This window comes from Osmerus eperlanus, chromosome 8 (genome assembly GCF_963692335.1).
Source record: "Osmerus eperlanus chromosome 8, fOsmEpe2.1, whole genome shotgun sequence".
Lineage (NCBI taxonomy): Eukaryota > Metazoa > Chordata > Actinopteri > Osmeriformes > Osmeridae > Osmerus > Osmerus eperlanus.
In genome coordinates this window covers 17,498,687-17,518,611 of record NC_085025.1, presented here as the reverse complement: position 1 = coordinate 17,518,611, position 19,925 = coordinate 17,498,687, and the positions used below count along the sequence as shown (strand labels likewise).

The 19,925-nt window shown below is 40.8% G+C and overlaps 1 protein-coding gene across 1 annotated transcript in view; it reads right to left on the bottom strand.

Moving 5' to 3' along the window:
• Positions 1–17,935, bottom strand: part of LOC134025298 (calpain-3-like) — a 47,650-nt gene extending 29,715 nt beyond the window's left edge. The window contains exons 1-2 of the mRNA XM_062468236.1: positions 17,484–17,935; positions 4,720–4,789 (exon numbers count right to left, since the gene is read on the bottom strand). Of these exons, the coding sequence (XP_062324220.1) occupies positions 4,720–4,789; positions 17,484–17,753 (340 nt within the window). The 5' untranslated portion in view covers positions 17,754–17,935. The remainder of the gene's footprint in view (positions 1–4,719; positions 4,790–17,483) is intronic.
• Positions 17,936–19,925: the final 1,990 nt, after the last annotated feature.

Here is a 19,925-nt window from a genome sequence, read left to right as displayed (position 1 = left end):
TCTTTTTGTCAAAGATATGATAAAAACCATTGTCATTATCCCAAACCAGAATAGAATCTGCATGCTTCTTAAATGAAATATAGACCAAATAATGTACTTAACCCTCGTGCTGCCTTCGGGTCACATGACCCAAAGGTTCATAACGAACCATTGTTGTGTTTACCCAATTTTACCCAATACAAAAACAAATAAAAATAATTTTCTTTTAACCATTCCAATGTGGGGGGTCTGAGACAGCCCGACAGTTAAAAGAAAATGCTTCACTTTGTTTTTGTATGAGGTAAATTTGTCGCAATACGACGGTGGGTCACAATGACTGATGTGTCAGAATGACCCGAAGATAACACAAGGGTTAATGTAGCCATTAACCAAACATATTTCCCAACTTTATTTTCTATAAAGGCTATATGGAGCTAGAGCTTCATGAGTGTTTTGCTTCAGACAAAACAATCAGTTAGCTCCAACTTTCATAACCACAAATATTATCAGACCTGAGGATTCTTCCCAAATCATTTCAGAACAAAGTTTATAATAACCCTCTTTATACCATTTATTAATACAACCTCATCACAGCCTAACTGTTTATCCCAAACATTATGCCAGGCTCTGATAAATCTCTCAAACAAAACTTAAAATCAAATTGCAATCAAAACCAAACAAAAGTACATAGTAATTATTTTCTGTAGGAAAAATTCAAGATGTAACTGTTATCCTGTATAATAATGATTCTGAGTTCAGTATTCCTTGGGTGCAAAGAGAGGCCTACCACCAAATCTGAACTCTGGGTAAACATACAAGACCCTTATCTTGGGGCTGAGGACTAAGAAGAGGGGGGTTTTGGTTAAGGAGATACTGTGTGACAAGGACTAGGTGGAGACGCAAGGTCTGGTGACCACTTGCTTGACACCTATGTGAAGGAGCTTTTACGACATCAGGAGATCCTGTTGTTGTGTTGTTTCAATCAGGGTTGATGTTGTAAACATGCACTAACGCACACACGCGAGCTAGGTCTATGCAAGGGAGCCAATGAAAGAAGAGCCATGGGACATTTGCATGCATTTGTTTTCACCAATCACTGTAAAGAGCTGGTCGCCATGCACGACGATGGAGAACCTCGCAGCAAATATGTCTGTTTAAAAAAAGGCCAGTTTTTTTTCTGGGGGTGGAAATTCTGGACTAGCTATGAGGCACAGCTTTCGATGGACAAGGTAAGAATAAAATGTTATATATATATATAGTCGACTTTTGTGTTCCAAATTGAGAAAAAATCCACAGTGGGGTCGTTAAAGATGCACTCTGGTCCCTATCAGCTAAGATCTGGTGAGAACCCAGTGCAGCGAGTATCGGGCGTCATATTTACTGAGACCCGTGATCAGTGACGTATCAGTGTTGAAAACTTATGCGGGAGCAGAAAGATCGGTGAAGTAAATAAACTTTTTGTTTTGCTAAGGAAGGCGCCGGGAGATCCGGGAAGCAGAATTAGTTACGGCCTGACCAACCAGAACTGAGATATTTGAAATATATCTGAGTTTGGTGGTAGTCAAATACCTAACCAAATGGAAAGATTATTGCTAATTTCTGTGAGAATACCATTGAAGTAAAATATAGTTGGATGAAATACTCCGCTGTGAAGTCGTGCACTAAACTCACAATGGGTCCTGACCTGTAAATGTATATTGGTTGAATTTGACATAATTACTGATTGTTATTGCTGATGAATTGGGAATTGTAATTTACACATGGTAACCTAAAGGTGGTTGAATGCCATTAGAGAGTGGAGTTCTACATAAGTGCGTTTATTGTTGCTGAGATGTGTTTGTTTTCAGTATCTGAGTCTGGTGGTAGACACGTGCCTTACAAACATGTTTTATTAAATCCTAGCCAAACTAACAGGTTGACAAGGCCTGGCCGACCAGGACTCAGATGTGCGTGAACATAAGATAGGACTTTTCAGTGTAGAATGTACATGCAGCTGTACCTGTCGTTCCCCCCGACTGATCTGTGGATCTCAGCTAAGATCGAGGCCTGCCTCACAGACATCTCCGCCTGGATGACCGAGCACCACCTCCAGCTGAACCTCGCCAAAACAGAACTCCTCATCATCCCGGCCAAACCCTCCATCTCCCACGATCTCTCAATCATCCTGGGATCAGCGACGGTGACCCCTTCATCCTCTGCCAGGAACCTCGGGGTGACCATGGATGACGAGCTCTCCCTCACAGCCCACATTGCTGTGGTCTCCTGGTCGTGTAGATTCACCCTCTACAACATCCGGAAGATCAGGAGATACCTGTCTGAGCATTCCACCCAGCTGCTAGTCCAAGCACTTGTTCTCTCAAAGTTGGACTACTGCAACTAGCTGCTCGCCGGTCTCCCAGCATGCGCAACCCGTCATCTCCAGAGGATTCAGAACGCAGCGGCCCGTCTGATCTTCAATCTACCCAGACGCTCCCATGTTACCCCGCTCCTCATCTCCCTCCACTGACTTCCCATCACGACCCGTACCAGATTCAAGACTCTGGTACTGACCTTCCGAGCGGTGAATGGTGGAAGGTGAAAGAAATATGCTGCTCCATCTCTATAATTTATTTACCAGTTTAGTTAGTGTACTTCAGGTACAAGTATTATCACTTAATAGATACGCATTACTCCTACGCAGAAGGCGAGCGTTGTACTCGGTGTGCCTGAACAATAGGGGACAAGGCAGAGAAGACGGTTTAAACCAAACATAGAGCGGCGATTCTGGGTGAGACCTGGCTGAACAGCTAACTGGTGGGACAATTTAAAATTATACAACACCAAATAGTATTTCCCGAGGAGTATGTAAACAGAGCAGCGTGGCGGGAGGGAGGGGCAGGAGTGGCGTAACCATGACAATGATTGTCATGTACCCGTGTTAGTGTGGACGGCAAATATTTGGAAAACGATATGAAAACGCTAGTGTGGACGGAGATTGTTTTCAATTCGAATACGCGTATTTGTATTTACCCGGGCTAGTGTGGACGGGGCCGTAGTCTCTACTTGATGGGTCTCACACCTCATTCTGGAACTTACTGTCACATTGCTAGTCATATGTTGAAAAGTAAGGATCCAGATGTGTTTTGATTGGTTGTTCTACAGATAATAGTTTGGTATAAAGGGAATTGTGAATCATTATTCTGTGGATTCTTGATCTCTTGAGGGCTTCTCCTGAGCTCTGGCTTCTCCTACTACTTCTCCTTGCTCACCTCGTGCTTTCTTTCTCTGATTTACAGCTCTTTTTTTTTTAAGTTGAGAATTGTCTCAGTGTGCAGTGGTCTCAATTTTTCTCCAGAGCTGTAATCAAGGTAGAGTAGGTAAGATTATAAACCTTAACTTTGTAACATGTTAGCCTTGTAATTAATTTCATTTATTTGAAATTGTATTTAATATCTATTTCATTTAACTCACTTTTATCATTCTTGCTCTGATATAACCCATAGAGTCAAATAACTTTAATTCCATTGGTATTGGCATTATTTGCAGGGTTTTTCCTGGGTCAAAATGGGTCTTCGGTGCTCCCAAAAAAAGTATATATTTTTTCTACTTTTTTCTAATCAATGTATTTATTCGCCCCCCACCACCCCAAAACTACTTCAGCATAATAATGCACCTAAAATACAAACCTGAGCAAGGGCAGCAATCGCTATCGAATCAACAGACAATTTAGCTAGCAGGGGAAGAATACAAACAACGAAAATCACCAGTTAACTTGATTTAAAATTGCAAGAACTATAGAATTATACAATATCTTATACAATTACAGGCTTAAATGAACTGACAACATAAGTTATACGATTTACAGTTCTCAAGGACGCACACACGCAATCTCAACTGCGGTGTGAAGCGCGTGTCCATGCAATTCTCCAACATGCACTCTAACAATCACTGCTGATAGACGGCCTAAAATTTTGTACAGCCTGATTTCTGATACCGTGGCTGCAGAAATTTAGCCATAGAGGAAACACTGCACTATATATTATCATTCCAGGTTAAGAATACCAATGGAGGCTGTGTTGGAAATCGTAAATTTTGAGTGGAAATTTCATTTGCATTTGTACAGGTGTATTCGTGCACATTGGGTTGGCCCTCGCAGGGGAACGACAATTTACTGGCCGCTCTGTCCATTCGCGCACCTCACAGTTGCGTATTGATCAGACAAGAAGACACGCTTATCAACTCGATTACTATTGATCAAAACAGAACGAGGGTTCGGCTGTAGCCTACTTGAAACATACTATTGAGAACATAATTCGCTGACATGCATTGCACGCTTGATGAACACAGCTTTTTTTTTTCTTCATCACTGACTTTTTTTTGCCTTTGGCGCTCGGAATTTGTCCTTGGCACTCGGTAAAACGGCTTTGGCGCGCGCCAAAATTTTCTCTATGCAAGAAAAACCCTGATTTGATTAATGTTAATAACCTGTTTAGTTTACACATCTTCCTTTAAACATTGGGGAATAGTTTTGGTTGTTTGGCCAATAATTAAACCTCCTACAATTACAAACTGTCTTGTTTCCTATTCTACATGATTTCCTTTTATGTTTTTATTCAAGGATTATTACAGAACATAGTACCTCAAAGCAGAGTTCTCACAGTTTAATGGTAGCTGTTCTATATGCTGACGTTTATGTATGCATGTATTGTCAATGCCTGCATGAAGCTTCAGCTTTTACTCACAGTAAAGCATAATACTTACCAAGGTCTCCTTGACAGATGTCTATCCTATTGGCTCCATCAATGATGAACTGGGGGTTGTCACAAATTTCCTGAAAACACATTCATTAAAACCAGAACAACAACAAAAGTGTTTTAAAGGTGACATGACATGCTGTTTTTGGATGCTTTTATATAGGCCTTAGTGGTCCCTTAATACTGTATCACAAGTCTCTTTCCCGAAATTCAGCCTTGGTGCAGAATTACAGCCACTACTAGCAGTCCCACAAGGAGCTTTCCTCAGAACGCGCTGTTTTGGTGTCTGTAGCTTTAAATGCTAATGAGGAGAGAGGCGACACCATGCGCTAATGTTTACAATGGATGTATCGCAACGGCTCGTAGCGCCGTTGCTGTAAGATGCCTTGATTTTGCCCATTCTCATCTGATCACCCTGGTTTGCAGAGGTGCACATTCAGTCATTTTAATGAGGGGAAAGGCGGATATCGCGTGCGCCATAACACCAACAGCAGAACAGTTATCCAAATAACAAAGAAGTGTACAACACTCGCGTTACAGCGTGTGTATTCACACACATACTAGCTATCTACCTTTACATTAGCTACAGTAACTCAGCTTTTAGCTGCAGAGCTAATTACAGCCACATTCTAAGGGTAGCAAGCTAGGAACCATATACAGTAAAGCAACAAAATGATATAGCGTTAGTTAACTTACTTGTCCGATGTATGTAGCTGGACTTAAGAGAGTTAGTACTGATCCAGAATTTAATTTCAGCAAGACCAGTAGTGGCTGAAATGTTTGGCACAAACATACAAAACTTTGGGAAGTTGTGTCGGCGCATTTCCAGAGAAAATAAAATGAAGACACTGGATCTTCAGAGGCTCGGATGAAGGAATAACTGTAAAAATACTTTTGTTTTCCTTTGTACAATCCAAACTGAGCAAATGTAATGCTTCTACGTTTGCAAGCCATGATGTCTCTCGAGGATAAAAACACTTGCACGGTCGTAGCTCAGTTTCTCATGGGCGGGCCAGATTATCTGGGCGGGCAAAGCAGAGAGAGGGGAGGTAACCTTCCTCCTTGTGACGTCACAAGGAAGAGTTTTTCCAACAGAGAAATTGAGCCTTCATTTTCTCAAAGGCGGAGTAGAACACCCAGGGCTTGGTTTACACCTATCGAAAATTCTACCCACTGGGGGACCAAAGGCAGGCTAGGGGAACTCATATTAAGGTTAAATAAGCTTTTCAAAGTTTTCATGTCATTTCACCTTTAAATCCAGGCAGGATTACAAGTATGGGGCAGCTTTGCTGCTTGGCCACTAATAATAAGAACAGGTAGAAACACAATAGGTGGCTTTGCAGCATCGCTGCTTGGCCCCCATTAAATCCCAGAGCCTCATTATTCTCTGTTATTGGTGGAAATGGTCGACTTTCTTCCTCACAGGTAATGCCTTGGCATTGCCTTGGCACAAAATCATACTCTTTACTGCATTACGGTACATTAGCTTAATGATTGAGGTTTGTTTTGGGCATAGATAATTTTCCTACAATATATACATTGGATGTAGGGTATTCTATTTCTGCAACCCCTTAATACATGTGAACAAATATAGCTGGGTAAAATAGCATAGAAATTGATATTCAGTATTTATCCTTTTAGAGATAGCTACAGCCTTTATGTGCAGTTATGTTTGTGGGCTCGGGAGGTATACAACAAAAGGCCTTACCACACCAACTTCATAGATTATGTTATGATGAAGACACAAACACTGTCGACAAAGTCATCTGCTCACACTATTTAAAGAGCTGCTTGAAAGATTGAGACCCTCATGCCAACAGTGTTAGCTCTATAAAGAACATGAGGAGTGGCTGGCACAACATATTATGTGTAGCCTGGCACATAATGTATTCCCCCTGAAGTGGACTGCATCATATGTCGTCCTTAATGAGCAAACTATAGCATTGCAGTTGAAAAAGGAGAAGGGAACTTGACCGTTACTTCTGTGTCGACCTCGGGCCAGCTGCCCTCTCTGCACAGAAGAGTATGTAGTATGTGCAACCAAAGCAACTGCAGGGGATTTTATTTTGTTGCAAGCACCTGTTGCTAGTCAGAATCCATGGAGTATTCAAGACCCAGAAACACGATATTAATATAGCGATGACCCTTCTCACAGTTTTTGCCATTTTTGCCAGATACGCTAAACTCTTCAAAAGTGAGTTTACATTTGAACCTGATGAAGAAAATAAGGTCTGAATTAGATATGTCATTAAATTATTGTTAAAAAACCTAAAAAAACATTTTAAACAGATTGTTTAACATGTTGGTGGCACTGAGAGCAGCAACACCAAATAGTCACAAAAAAAAATATATATATATGCTTTCTTTTTCCAGCCCAAACGCATCAGCTACCATTCATCTTCATAGTGTGTATAATGTGTGTTTTGAGGCATGCCCCCTTGATTTGCTGCTTGGGCTAAATTTATTCAGCCCACGGGTCACTGACTTTTGACCAATGACAGCCGGGGGTGCTACTGTACCAGAGTGGGGACTTATGAGTGACAGGTGTCTGGGCAACAAATCTATTAGAAATGTGTCAATTAGAAATATGGCAGTCTTAACCGCATTTAGAACTATGCTTAGGTTTCAATTAGTTTTTACTTGTGAGTCAGCACTTGATCAATATCCTATTGCAACGGACCGTTTCTTCACACCATGAAACTCTGCCAAAGCTCTGCTTTTAAAATGTCCCAAATCAAACATCTGACCAATAGATGACTGATCAACCTTATGGCTAATTGGTTAACAATCTTCTGAATACTATGTGAAGTTTAGTATCAACTCTTTGTATGTAAGAAGCCAAAGCCATGACAGTCTCCTAAATGTTAGCATAAGCAGTGCGTTTCTTATTGGATAGGATCAGTGAAATTGTATTTTGTTGAGTCAGCAGCACTCATGTTAGCTGTGACTGAGAAGCTGAAGTTGAGAAGTCACTTAGGGACAAGAAAGCAAACTGGCAAAATCGTTGGCTGGATTTAGCTCTGACTAAAAGTCTTGGGTCAGAACCTTTCAACATTGTTGTCCAACTTGCTGTCAAAAATCTTCCATGTTGTTTTCATCACAGATAAACACTATACTGTATGTGTTGACTAATGTCATACTAATGTGGCCAACTGGAGAAACCACACTGGCTTACCAAAGGAAAAGCCTGGGTAAGGACACTATCTGACAACACTGATCAGTGTGTGACTAGTTATCCCAGATTTCCTACTGTCAGCTTCCTGGCTATTGCCGAAAGAATTGCAAATCCTGCCTGTTGAGGAAAGTCTGCTGCCTGCAATGCTAGAATGTCATAATCCACAACTATGTCCTGATAGACATTCAGCATAAATACTCCCAGGGCCTCATGTACTAACGCTTGTGAGCCCACTTATTTTTTCCGCAATTTGCGCGTAAATGCATGGCAAGGTATGTACAAACATGCCACACTGAGGTAAAAGCGCAGACTGCCTGTAGCGGGAACTGAAAATGGCAATTGCGCTTTTCCATGTCATGCATATGCATTCACGGTAGGGTCAAGGGGAAAGTGGGAGTTTCCCATAAAGAGATGGGAGGGGATGCGTAAAGTGCGCCTAATTATGTATTCCGCGGTATGTACAAAAAACACCTGTGAAAGCGCACCTGTATTTTGCTGTGAAAATTCTTTGCCAAAGCAGGCGTGAACCAGGATGCGCATATGCCTCATGGTGAAATGTCAGCCGTAACCCGAGCAAGACGAAGACAAAGGCCAAAGGATTTGTGCCACAAGGATCACACTTTTTGAGTTGAGTGAACACAAAATCATTACGCGTTACAGATTAAGCAGCCATGCAATATTACAGTTACTGGAAGAAATCAAAGATTACATCGAATCTCCAACTCAGCGTTCACATTCCATTCCAGCAGTTAAACTACTCGCTACATTACAAATATTGGCATCAGGATCCTTTCAAACAGTCATCGCTGTTTTGACTTTGGTGGCTGATCCATGATAGAAAGAGAGCAGTGGCGGAACCAGACTTTTATATATGGGGTGGCCAGGGCTACTTCAGGGGGTCCACAGACCAAGAATGAAAATGTGTGTGTAACCTTAGCCTGGCATCTAAGCAGTGTAAATTATTCATATGATTGCTGATGAGAAATAGAAATTAAAATGTACTTAAGCCTGAGTTCTTCAGTGTGGCCTAGTATGGTCCACTAGGGTTACTTTAATCCAATTCTACATTTACTATGAAAAGACTGTCTCTACATCTGAATTGCAACCTATTTCTTTCTTACACACACTGTACTGTAGGCTACTCACAAACTGGAGAGACTTTGGTCAGTCTGTTTTCATGAATATATTATCTGGGTCTAACCAGGTTAGAGGTTAGATCCTTCTTTTACATTAAAACATAACTATTAGTGTAAACTCACACAAAAAAATGCCACAGCCATCAAAACAACAACACTCATGAATCAACAACCAACATTTTAAAGTGAGGCTTAAACAGACTTTTGTGTAGGCTTACATGTGTGGCCTACAAACACAAGCTAAACTTGGCATGTGACTGACTGCGTAGTATGCTCTGACCTTATGCCTGTAGCCTCGGGGAGGGAGCTGCTCTGAGGTCTTGGGGTGGTGAAAGGACTGGGGTCTATTTCCACCTGATCCTATTTCCTCAGCTTTTTGAAGAAGTCTGCTGTCACTGTATAGTATTCCTTTCACTTGGTTTTTAGAAATAGGCTATAGGGCTAAATATAGGGCTATTCTAGATGGAACTCATTACATATGTTGTTTTTTTTCTTCGTGATTTGAGTATGATTTCCAACGCATTGTATCGGAATAAATAAACTGTTAACCTGAACACCTAGCTCCGTCGTTGTTCTCGCCAGGCAAAGAAAGCTTAATAGTTATTTTGGTAACAGAAATCTTCCATAATGCAGACTTACCATAGCTTACTGTCAACTTTATAATCAAAGAAATGCCACGAAATTCACACTGCTTTCAATTTAACATCAGTGTAGAAATGTGGCCTGTGTTTTATATGTTCAACCTACAAAACCAAACGCCTATTAATGGATATAACGTGATCTAACAAGACTTGGTAATAATGTAATAAATAAAAGCTTGAGAAGTGTGTCTAAAATATATTTTATTGAACATTTGCCTTTGAAAGGGGCATATTAACAGAACTATATACAAGACGTTTCCATCAGATATATAAGTGGGGGTGAAACATAGAGTCACTGAGAATGGACCTTCATTGTCCCACAAAAGCAGTCTGGCTTGATGACACAATAAAAAAAAAAAGAATAATGGGTGTGTTTAACAAAAGCTTCTGAGGGCAAGACTAATATTATTTAAATATATATAATTTCCTATTGTGGTTATCAGTTAAAGTATTCATCTTCGTCTTTGCTCCAGATAGACATGTCAACAATCTATGCTCATGCCTTAACATAATACAATATTTGCCATCATGTCATGAACGTAAAAACTTTAATGACAGAAAAATCTAATCTGTTTTAAAATAACGGGAATAAACTGAAAATGTTTACTCCTCGACAGGTCTGTGTAACGGGTTGAATATTTAGTGATTAATAAATGAAATCTTGGCACCCATTTATTTTTTTTAAAGGTGACATGACATGAAAACTTCACTTTAGGAGGTTATTTAACATTAATATAAGTTCCCCTAGCCTGCCTTTGGTCCCCCAGTGGCTAGAATTTTCGATCGGTGTAAACCAAGCCCTGGGTGTTCTTCTCCACCTTTTAGAAAATGAAAGCTCAATTGCTTCTGTTTGAAAATCTCCTCTTTGCATTACATTTGCTCAGTTTGGATGTACAAAGGAAAACAAAAATCTTTTTACAGTTCCTTCATCCGAGCCTCTGAAGACCCAGTATCTTAATTTTATTTTCTCTGGAAATGCGCCTACACAACTTCTGTTGTAGTTGTATGTCTGCGCCAAACACTTCAGCCACGACTGTTTCCTCAACTTGAGCTAATACAAAACTGGCCTTGCTGAAATTAAATTCTGGATCAGTACTAACTCTCCTTCGTCCAGCTACTAACCTCGGACAAGTAAGTTAACTAACGCTATATCATTTTGTAGCTTTACTGTATATGGTTACCTAGCTTGCTACCCTTAGAATGTCAGGGCTCTCAAGTGTCACGCATTGAGCGTGACAGTCACTCATTTCGATCCTTTGTCACGCACTCCCGCCACACATTGTATTTCTCACGCGGAAAAACTATTTATAATATATTTAATATGCCGCAGCGCTCAACCGATCAAAAAACAGAAAGAGGCTACACAATAGACAATCAGAAAATAGCACTATTGTATCTGGGTAAGATTTAACTCAACAACCAATGAAAAAAGCATATCCTGGAATTGTTCACGTGATCTGCTACAACATCTTCCGAAAGTTTCGTTCACCCACAGAGGAAACCACTGGAGCTCGAGCATCACTTTGAGCACAGAGTGGGCTAAGTCATGATCTCCTGTTTTAATGTTACAACAAATTCACAACTTGTTTGACACAAACAATGACAACTTGACTGCTGTTAGAAAATGTTTCACAGATAATTAGCATCAGTTTTTCATGTGTCTGTAACTTAGCCAACAGTTTTACAGCCTGTTCACTGACAACACCTGCTCAGAACAAGTATTCTAGGCCTAGTAATATTTTCGTTATCACACGATTATAAACATCTCTCCAAATAGGCTTAATAATTTTATTAGCACTAAATACATTTAAGTGTATTGCATAGTTGATGTTATAGGTCACTTTTAAAATCATGTCATATTTTATAATTATATCCTGGCCATGGATGCATTAATCATTGCATCTGTCTTTCAAAGATGTCAGGTAAAAAGTAATTCATTCATTAATTGGGGGGGGGGGGGGGGGGGGAATGTCACTCTTGCCTGTCTTCAAAACTTGAGAGCCCTGAAATGTGGCTGTAACATTAGCTCTGCAGCTAACAGCTGAGTTACTGTCGCTAATGGAAAGGTAGATAGCATCAAGTATGTGTGTGAATACACATGCTGTAACGTGAGTGTTGTACACTTTGTTATTTGGATAACCGTTCTGCTGTTGGTGTTATGGTGCGCGCGATATCCGCCTTTCCCCTCATTGAAATGACTGACTGTGTACCTCTGCAAACCAGGGTTATCAGATGAGAATGGGCAAATTCGAGGCATCTTACAGCAACGGGGCTAGAGCCATTGCGATACATCCATTGTAAACATTAGCGCATGGTGCCGCCCCTCCGCTCCTCATTAGCATTTAAAGCTACAGACACCAAAACAGCGCGTTCTGAGGAAAGCTCCTTGTGGGACTGCTAGTAGTGGCTGTAATTCTGCACCAAGGCTGAATTTCGGGAAAGAGACTTCTGATACAGTATTAGTGGACCACTAAGGCCTATATAAAAGCATCCAAAAACAGCATGTCATGTCTCCTTTAAACATACGTTTGCAAATTGTCAACTGCAATTGTCAGCCTCCACCAGTGCATTAGATGGCGCTAGAGTGTAGAGTGAAGTGTGAAGCTAGAATCTTTGGTGACCAGCAAATATGCGCCAGAATAAAATGGAAACCAAAGTATGCACAGTTTGCTAACTGTCTTCACACGACTTCTATCTTTTCTATTCTCTTTTCTTCTACCACAGGTTGGTCAACCAGCTAAATACTCATTGAATGTTTTGGTGAAATGATAGTGTGGGGTGTTAGCAATGTGTGTATAGTGAATAGATTTAACGGAGGAGTATTTTGTTGTTTAGTTAGGATCGGAGATTTACTGCAAACTTCGAAGCAGTGCGCCGGCCGTTTCAACGCGAGTGTTCAGAAATTCACAAATGTTAGTTAATTAATAGTAGGATTCACAGTACATATAGAGGAAGTATGATCAATATAAAAATGTGATGATTGTAAAAGTTGTAAAATTTAGTAATCTGTATATGGAAGTTGAAAGGAAAGTGCGGGTGGTAGTTTTGGCGGGTTAGCCTAGCAGTGGGCGTCCTTGCTAGATTTTGACTTCACGAGAGTCAACTATGGCGTGAAATTAGTGCCAGGAGAGCGAGCTCTGTAAAAACGATTTGTAACTTGCAAAAAAGATTTGTGTCTCTGTAGAAAATGATTCGTGTACTTGCAAAAAAAAGTTTTGTGTCTCCGTAGAAGAAGGCAAGATTTGTGTACTTGCAAAACAGATTTGTAACTTGCAAAAAAGATTCGTGTACTTGTAAAAAAAAGTTTTGTGTCTCCGTAGAAGAAAAAGATTTGTGTACTTGTAAATAAAAGTTGTGTCTCCGTAGAAGAAAAATATTTGTGTACTTGTAAATAAAAGTTGTGTCTCCGTAGAAGAAGGCGGGAACAATGCTCCCAAAACCATCTAAGCCAATCAAATATAGCCATTTCTGTGTCTACTATCATTGGACATTTTCGTCTGTCTATCACACAAAGACCGTCAGCGAATAAGAACAACTAGAATGCTAATGATTTCAATGGCAAGTCATTTGGTAAGTAGTTCAAAATATCCATGGGCATGTATCTTTAATGCAACATTTAAAGATTATTCGGTTAGCACACTCTTAACAGTATAAATTAATGTCGTAGTAAGTTGAATAGTTTTTTAATGTAAATATGTATTCGGATATTTAATTAGACGACCAGTCATTAAACCTAGCATTAGTTGGACAATGTGCAGCTAAAAGGCAGGGAACTGCCGCGAAATCACTCAATATAGTTAGTGGTTTTCATTCGAAATGAAAGCTGCAGTAAATAATACACTCTAGAGTGAAAGATCCATATCTTTTTAATTTATGCGCTTAACTTTCCCAGCCAACATTTGAGATCTATCCAGTGTGTCCAGCTCATGTTTAGTTTAGCATGGCGAATACACCAACATAAAAAAAATGTAAAGTTGTGAACGCTTAGTATGATGCTTACCGGCTGCAATTTAGCTGCACATTGTCCAACTAATACTAGGTTTAATGACTGGTCGTCTAAATATCCGTATACATATTTACATTAAAAAACTATTCAACGATTTGTTTGTAAACCTCGACATACGGTCTCGGTTAACAAACGTTTTAACAAATCGAGGCGACAAAGCGTTTGCTGACCTGTCGAGGAGTAAACATTTGGTTTCTTATATACTACAACAATACGTGGGAAGATCCCAAATCAAACACGTCGAATCTGGAGCAGACGCCATGTTGTCAGAGCAATCAGCTGCACTTGCACTGGTGACGTCACTACATCGCCAAGGCAACATATCAACAACATCAATTCGTCTTCTGTCTGCTTCAGATACTTCTTTAACCCTTGTGTTATCTTCGGGTCATTCTGACCCATCAGTCATTGTGACCCACCGTCGTATTGCGCCAAATTTACCTCATACAAAAACAAAGTGAAGCATTTTCTTTTAACTGTCGGGCTGTCTCAGACCCCCCACATTGGAATGGTTAAAAGAAAATTATTTGTATTTGTTTTTGTATTGGGTAAAATTGGGTAAACACAACGATGGTTCGTTATGAACCTTTGGGTCATGTGACCCGAAGGCAGCACGAGGGTTAAAACGGGAAGCGATTGCGGGGCGTTTGCGGACCTGTGCAAAAACCATATTTGGTTGTTTTAGTTTTTTTTTTGGCAATTTAGGCTACGTTGTTGCCGAGCAGATGCCACGTTGTTAAGATCAATGGCTACATCTCCAAGGCAACCGCTTGTTGCTAGATCCGTAAAAACGTTTATTTACCTCTGCAAACTTTCAGGAGGTATATAAACAGCAAATGTTTACTCCTCGACAGGTCTGCAAACGCCTTTGTAAACTGAGATTTGTTAAAACGTTTGTTAACCGAGACCGTAGGTCGAGGTTTACAAACAAATCGTTTTAACAAATCGAGGCGTCAGTGTATTAGTCGGTGTTCAGAAACTATTTACTTGTAGGTCCAATCAGCGAACAGAGGGAGTGGCTGAGAAAGATGACGTTGATGTCGTGCACTAGTTTGAGTTGTACTTCAGTAATGGCGGCGGAAAAAGATGCGAACAAAGCTATTCTGCGGTTGTGGCAACGCTGCCGAATATCCATAAGTTAAAGCCGGAGCAAGAACAATCCTTGCTGAGTTTTGTTGGTGGCCATGATGTTGTGGCCCCCCTCCCCACGGGGTTCGGGAAAAGTTTGATTTTCCAGCTACGGCAGCTAGCTCCGTTACAGTGTTGAAGGAGTTGGCTAAGGCGAACGCTAGCGATTGGTTATGGCAGATCAGAGTGGCTCTGCCAGATCCAATAGTTTTAAACTTCAACAGAGTACCCGCCTTCAAGGAAGTTAACTCTTGTCAATGAAGCGATCCCAGACCGTCTGTACAAATGAAATGTACGAGGGTCTGGTTAGGACCAGGCTAGTGATTTGTGACTGACTGGTGAACTGTGTAAATATCCTGCTGCCAGATGTCAAAAGAAACGCTTCTTTTAACAAGATAAATTAAATGTCAATCAGCATCCAATTGCCAGGGATAGCGAATGACACTTTGGGGTGGCCAGTCCGATATCACAGGGGTCCAGTGCCACCCCTCTGGCTCCACAACTGAAAGAGAGAAGGAGGCCCATTCAATTGCACGTTTAAATGCTCGCAATGTACGGTATAGTGGGCGGAGAAAGGCTCTGATTACCCGATGACCTGCAGGTTTCGTAAATACGACGTAAACTGAAGTATCACAGCGTGCGCAATCTGCGAGTTGGCCATGGCGCTAATAACGTTACGTTTGCGAATGTACATAGCCTACATGAGGCCCCCAGTGTCTTATGGGGCAATTGGTGAGTAAATAAAAGTATTTTCTATCATTTCTAATATGCTGTCTTTTGGTCCCCCTGAATACTAGTGAATATATTCTTTAAGAAGATGTTACATGGTTTATTGCTAAATAGGCTCCTGGCAGTTCCCTTCATTGCTGTATAGATCGCTGTATAGATAGTTACGGTTAGGGTAGATGTGTGATGCTATATGCCACACCTTGATTAATCTAGGTCAGGGGTCGGCAACGCAAAATGTTAAAAGAGCCATATTGGACCAAAAAAAAAAAAAAGTGTGGAGCCGCAAAAAAATTAAAGCCTTATATAAGCCTTATAATGAAGGCAACACATGCTAGTGTCTATAGACCAATTATTTGTTTGTAAACATTCGGGATGCGCGCGCAATGTGGCTGCAGAAAACCGGGAAAGGATAGCCTTTATAATGGCTAGAGAAGTACACGGATTATACAACTAGTTCGATTTAAAAAGACCAAAAAGGTCGAGAAGGACAGCCTTTAAGAGAAAAGTCGATTCCCCATTGATCTGTCACATCAGAATTTTGATTTGAGTTACGGAAGACTTGAAATTTGAGTGAGAATGTCGCCCGGCAGACCGCATCTTATGCGGCAGCTATGTCTTCACATCACAAAGTTCATAATTTTACAGTTTTACAGTCAATTATACACCTTAAAAGTCAAGCAGGGCAGCTTTAAAGAGATATGGGAATTCTGCTTTTAGCCAGTCTGAGTGAGACTGCATCCCCGTTACACTGTTTTGACGTCGTTAGCCTCAGTCAGACTCGGGTCGCTCACTGGCAGTGTGCACAATGTTGTATTTCACTCCATTCCCCACTATAAACGTCAGGGAGGACTGCTTTTTGTAGATACAAGCCTGCTGAAGATAGCCAGCATCTCGGATTTCTTTAACCGAGCCTGTTTCATTTGCCTGAGAAAGTGACCTCCGTTAGCCAGGCTAGTTTTGCCCTATCACTTGGTAAGGCTATTTATAGGTATCGGCGGTCAAGTGACTTTTGTGCATGGACAAATGAAACGTAAATGTATTTGTCCAAAGGACAAGTGCCTCAAAAAGTTAATGTCAAGCTCTGAAATCCAGTGGCCAGAGATATATGATGACCTGATCCAAGTGTATACCTGGGAGAAGTCCGTCCTTTGCAGCCGACATGCGCAGTTGAGCATGCTTGACAGTGGTGTGACGTAGGGTGATAATTGGTCTATATTAGCTATATTACTATCAAAATGATAAGTAGGCTACAAATACATAATGAGCATTCATGCAATCACACTTTTTCTCTCACTCCCAACTGGGTACTCAGCTGCAAATGTAGCATGCCTTCCCTGGAAATGTCTTTCCACGTTACTCTTTTTGTTATTTGACAACTTCTCATTACAAAGCAAACATGCAGGCAATCCTTCCGCATTGGAAGCAAATGATTCGGTCCAAAAACGGTTGAATCCTCTGTTCTCCTCAGCTATCTTTCTCTTTTTCCCTTTGGGATCCATGGCCCATACGACACACCCGCCGGTTTGTTTGCAACAGCCACCTGTCTGGCACTACGCCGAGCTGAAAGAAACGTGTGTCGCAGGCTATGACGTAAATCTTCGTTGACAGAAATGTTGAAATAAAATATTTATTATACACATGCACATTTTGCTGTAAAAATGTGTAAATTAAATATTTTTTCAACATTTCTGTTTTAATAATTAATACAAAACATATGTTCACACCATCTTTTTCCATTTTCATATTTTTGAAAAAGCTCCAGGGAGCCACTAGGGCGGCGCTAAAGAGCCGCATGCGGCTCTAGAGCCGCGGGTTGCCGACCCCTGATCTAGGTAAAGAACAACTGAACAGTTTTCTTCTCTAAATCGATGTACAGATGCCATGATACAATTAGAGGCATTCTTACTCAAGTTTTACGTTTATTTGCCATTTGCAAAGTATAATTCAGGTACTCACCGATGGGCGCTTCCACTCAATTTTGAGTGGGAATTTGCAAGTAGGGGAAAGAGAGGAGTCATTTGTTGGGAACAGAGGGTCCTCAAACAGCACCTTCTTTCTCACATATTTGTCACGCAATTCCAAGAAGTTCTTCAGCCTCTTGGCATCTTTAACAGCTTCATTTCTGCTCAGAATGGCAGAGTAGTTGGTGGACGTGGTAAGATAGTCCTGCTTAGTCTCAGGTGATGCCTGGGTTTCCAGTGCCATTGACATTGTAGACTTTTTCATTGGAACCAGCACTTTTATTTGTGTGAGCCCTCAGCTTTCCCAGTTCTACCTTAAGAGTTAGTTCAAAGTATAATGAATTAAACTGCAGAGACTGGGCTTGCCAAACAGCTTTGACTTCCAATCTCCTCCCTTGGTGTTCTCTCTTACTCTCAGTTCCTGTACATGCTGGAAACACACTGAAACCTAACCCCTTGCACACACACACACACACACACTTTAGCCTTCACTTCTCTGATATACCACACCTAAAAATAGGCCTTTTGAAGGGGGCGGGGGTGTTCCTCTCCCATACCTTCAAGTGTATACTGTTCAATTTACTATTAAAAATGTATTGTTAATGTTGATGCATTATCAGATTGGTCTGAGCGTGCTGTTATTAGTAATAAGTATGTTAACAATTTTTGAATGTTTGCCCTTTGTTTATTTGCTATACTAATATAATTGTAAACTAGAGAGGGTACAATTTCTGGGGAAATTGTGGGGTGTGCTTGCGTCAGTTGCAGATGGGTCAGATTTTTTACTTCAATTTTACACTCATTTTAAAAAGCATACTTATTATTCATGAATATTGCATAGATTTAAATGCTGCTCATTTACACTTCAAAAAACTAAGAGTGAAGTGTAGAATGAAACGGTTCTCTTCTCATTTCCGCTGCAAGAGGGAATGGTGAAAGGCTATATAACAGCCTCACATAGTTGAAAAGTTGCATCAAAACGATGAACTGAAAAAACACTCTACTCAAAAACCCCTCCCTTAACCCTGCCGTCCTCCAGAACTACAGACCAGTATCACTGCTACCCTTCTTTTAAAAAACAATTGAACGTGCTGTATCTAACCAACTGTCAAACTTTCTCTCTCAGAACAACCTACTAGACCCCAACCAATCAGGCTTCAAGAACCCATTCCACAGAAACTGCCCTTCTGGGCAGCAACTATGGAATTCAAAATTTTGGGTGGATTTGCTTGAACAGCGATACTACATAAGTGTTGTGTAGTCTCAAATATGCTTCGGAAACTACACTTTAAATCGCACACTAGACAGACAGCAGTGTAACTGCAGTGATGGTAGCTACAGTACACATTTCTAAGGTGTCTTGTAAGACACAAGACAGGTGTTGTCAACATCTACAACATAGGCCTACAGCATTGGTAGCAATCTTTTGAGAAAGATTTCAAGCAAAGACATGATGAGTGAGTATGATACATCAAGGGAGGAGCTGGATTGAGATTTGGGCTCAGAGACATTAATCTGCCAGACATACAATACTTGATAACTTGGATCAGTGCAGTAAGGCAAATGCAAGCATCTTATTGACAGTGCCCATGCATTAGCCAAGGACAAAACAAGACTACTTGTTCCGCCCTCCACTTCCTGATTCCAGGCTCCGGTATTTCAGACCATCTTTTCCACCTTACCTGTCAAACCTACACACCTACCATCCATCACTTCATCAACCCAACAGTACTTAAATCCTGGTGTTCCTTCCACTCACTGCCAGATTGTCTCCTCTGTTTATGCAGTCAGTCCTGTTGGTTACTACCAGTCTAATTCAGCCGTTGACTAGATCCTTACTTGCCTTTTTTGTTTGCAGATCTGCCATCTCCATCTTCCCTGCCCCGCTCCTCCGGTCTGTCTCTTGTTTCAATAACCCCCCCCCCTGAACCTCTATGCCTTGTGTCATGCCCTAACAACTTTGTGTTGATATGGTTAAGTTAAAAAAGGAGACAATGACAAAATGATCTCTGCTCCCACAAACAAGCTCTAGTTATAGTAGCATACTTGTTCTTTCCAGTCAGTGCCTAGTTCTGATGGCCATACCAAGACTGGTCCTATTTGAAAAAACATCCAAACCTCCAGTCTCTATTTTGTTGTTGTTGCCATTGTTCTGTGAGAAACCTTTAAAAATTAGTCACTGTTGAGTTGTCGTTCTTTGAGGCAAATCGATCAACTACATCCTCATACATCTGAACACCATTTGTAGACTCAGTACTGCTCATCTGCAAACCATGAAACTGTCCCCTGTCTTCTTGTTGTTTCTATGAGCCAGACGATAAGGATGGTCACAGAACTTGACTTATTTTATTGAGCCATCTTATTACGTACCACATCCATACTTTCTTGTATCCATGTACCAATTACATCATTATGTACTATACATGTTATAGCACAA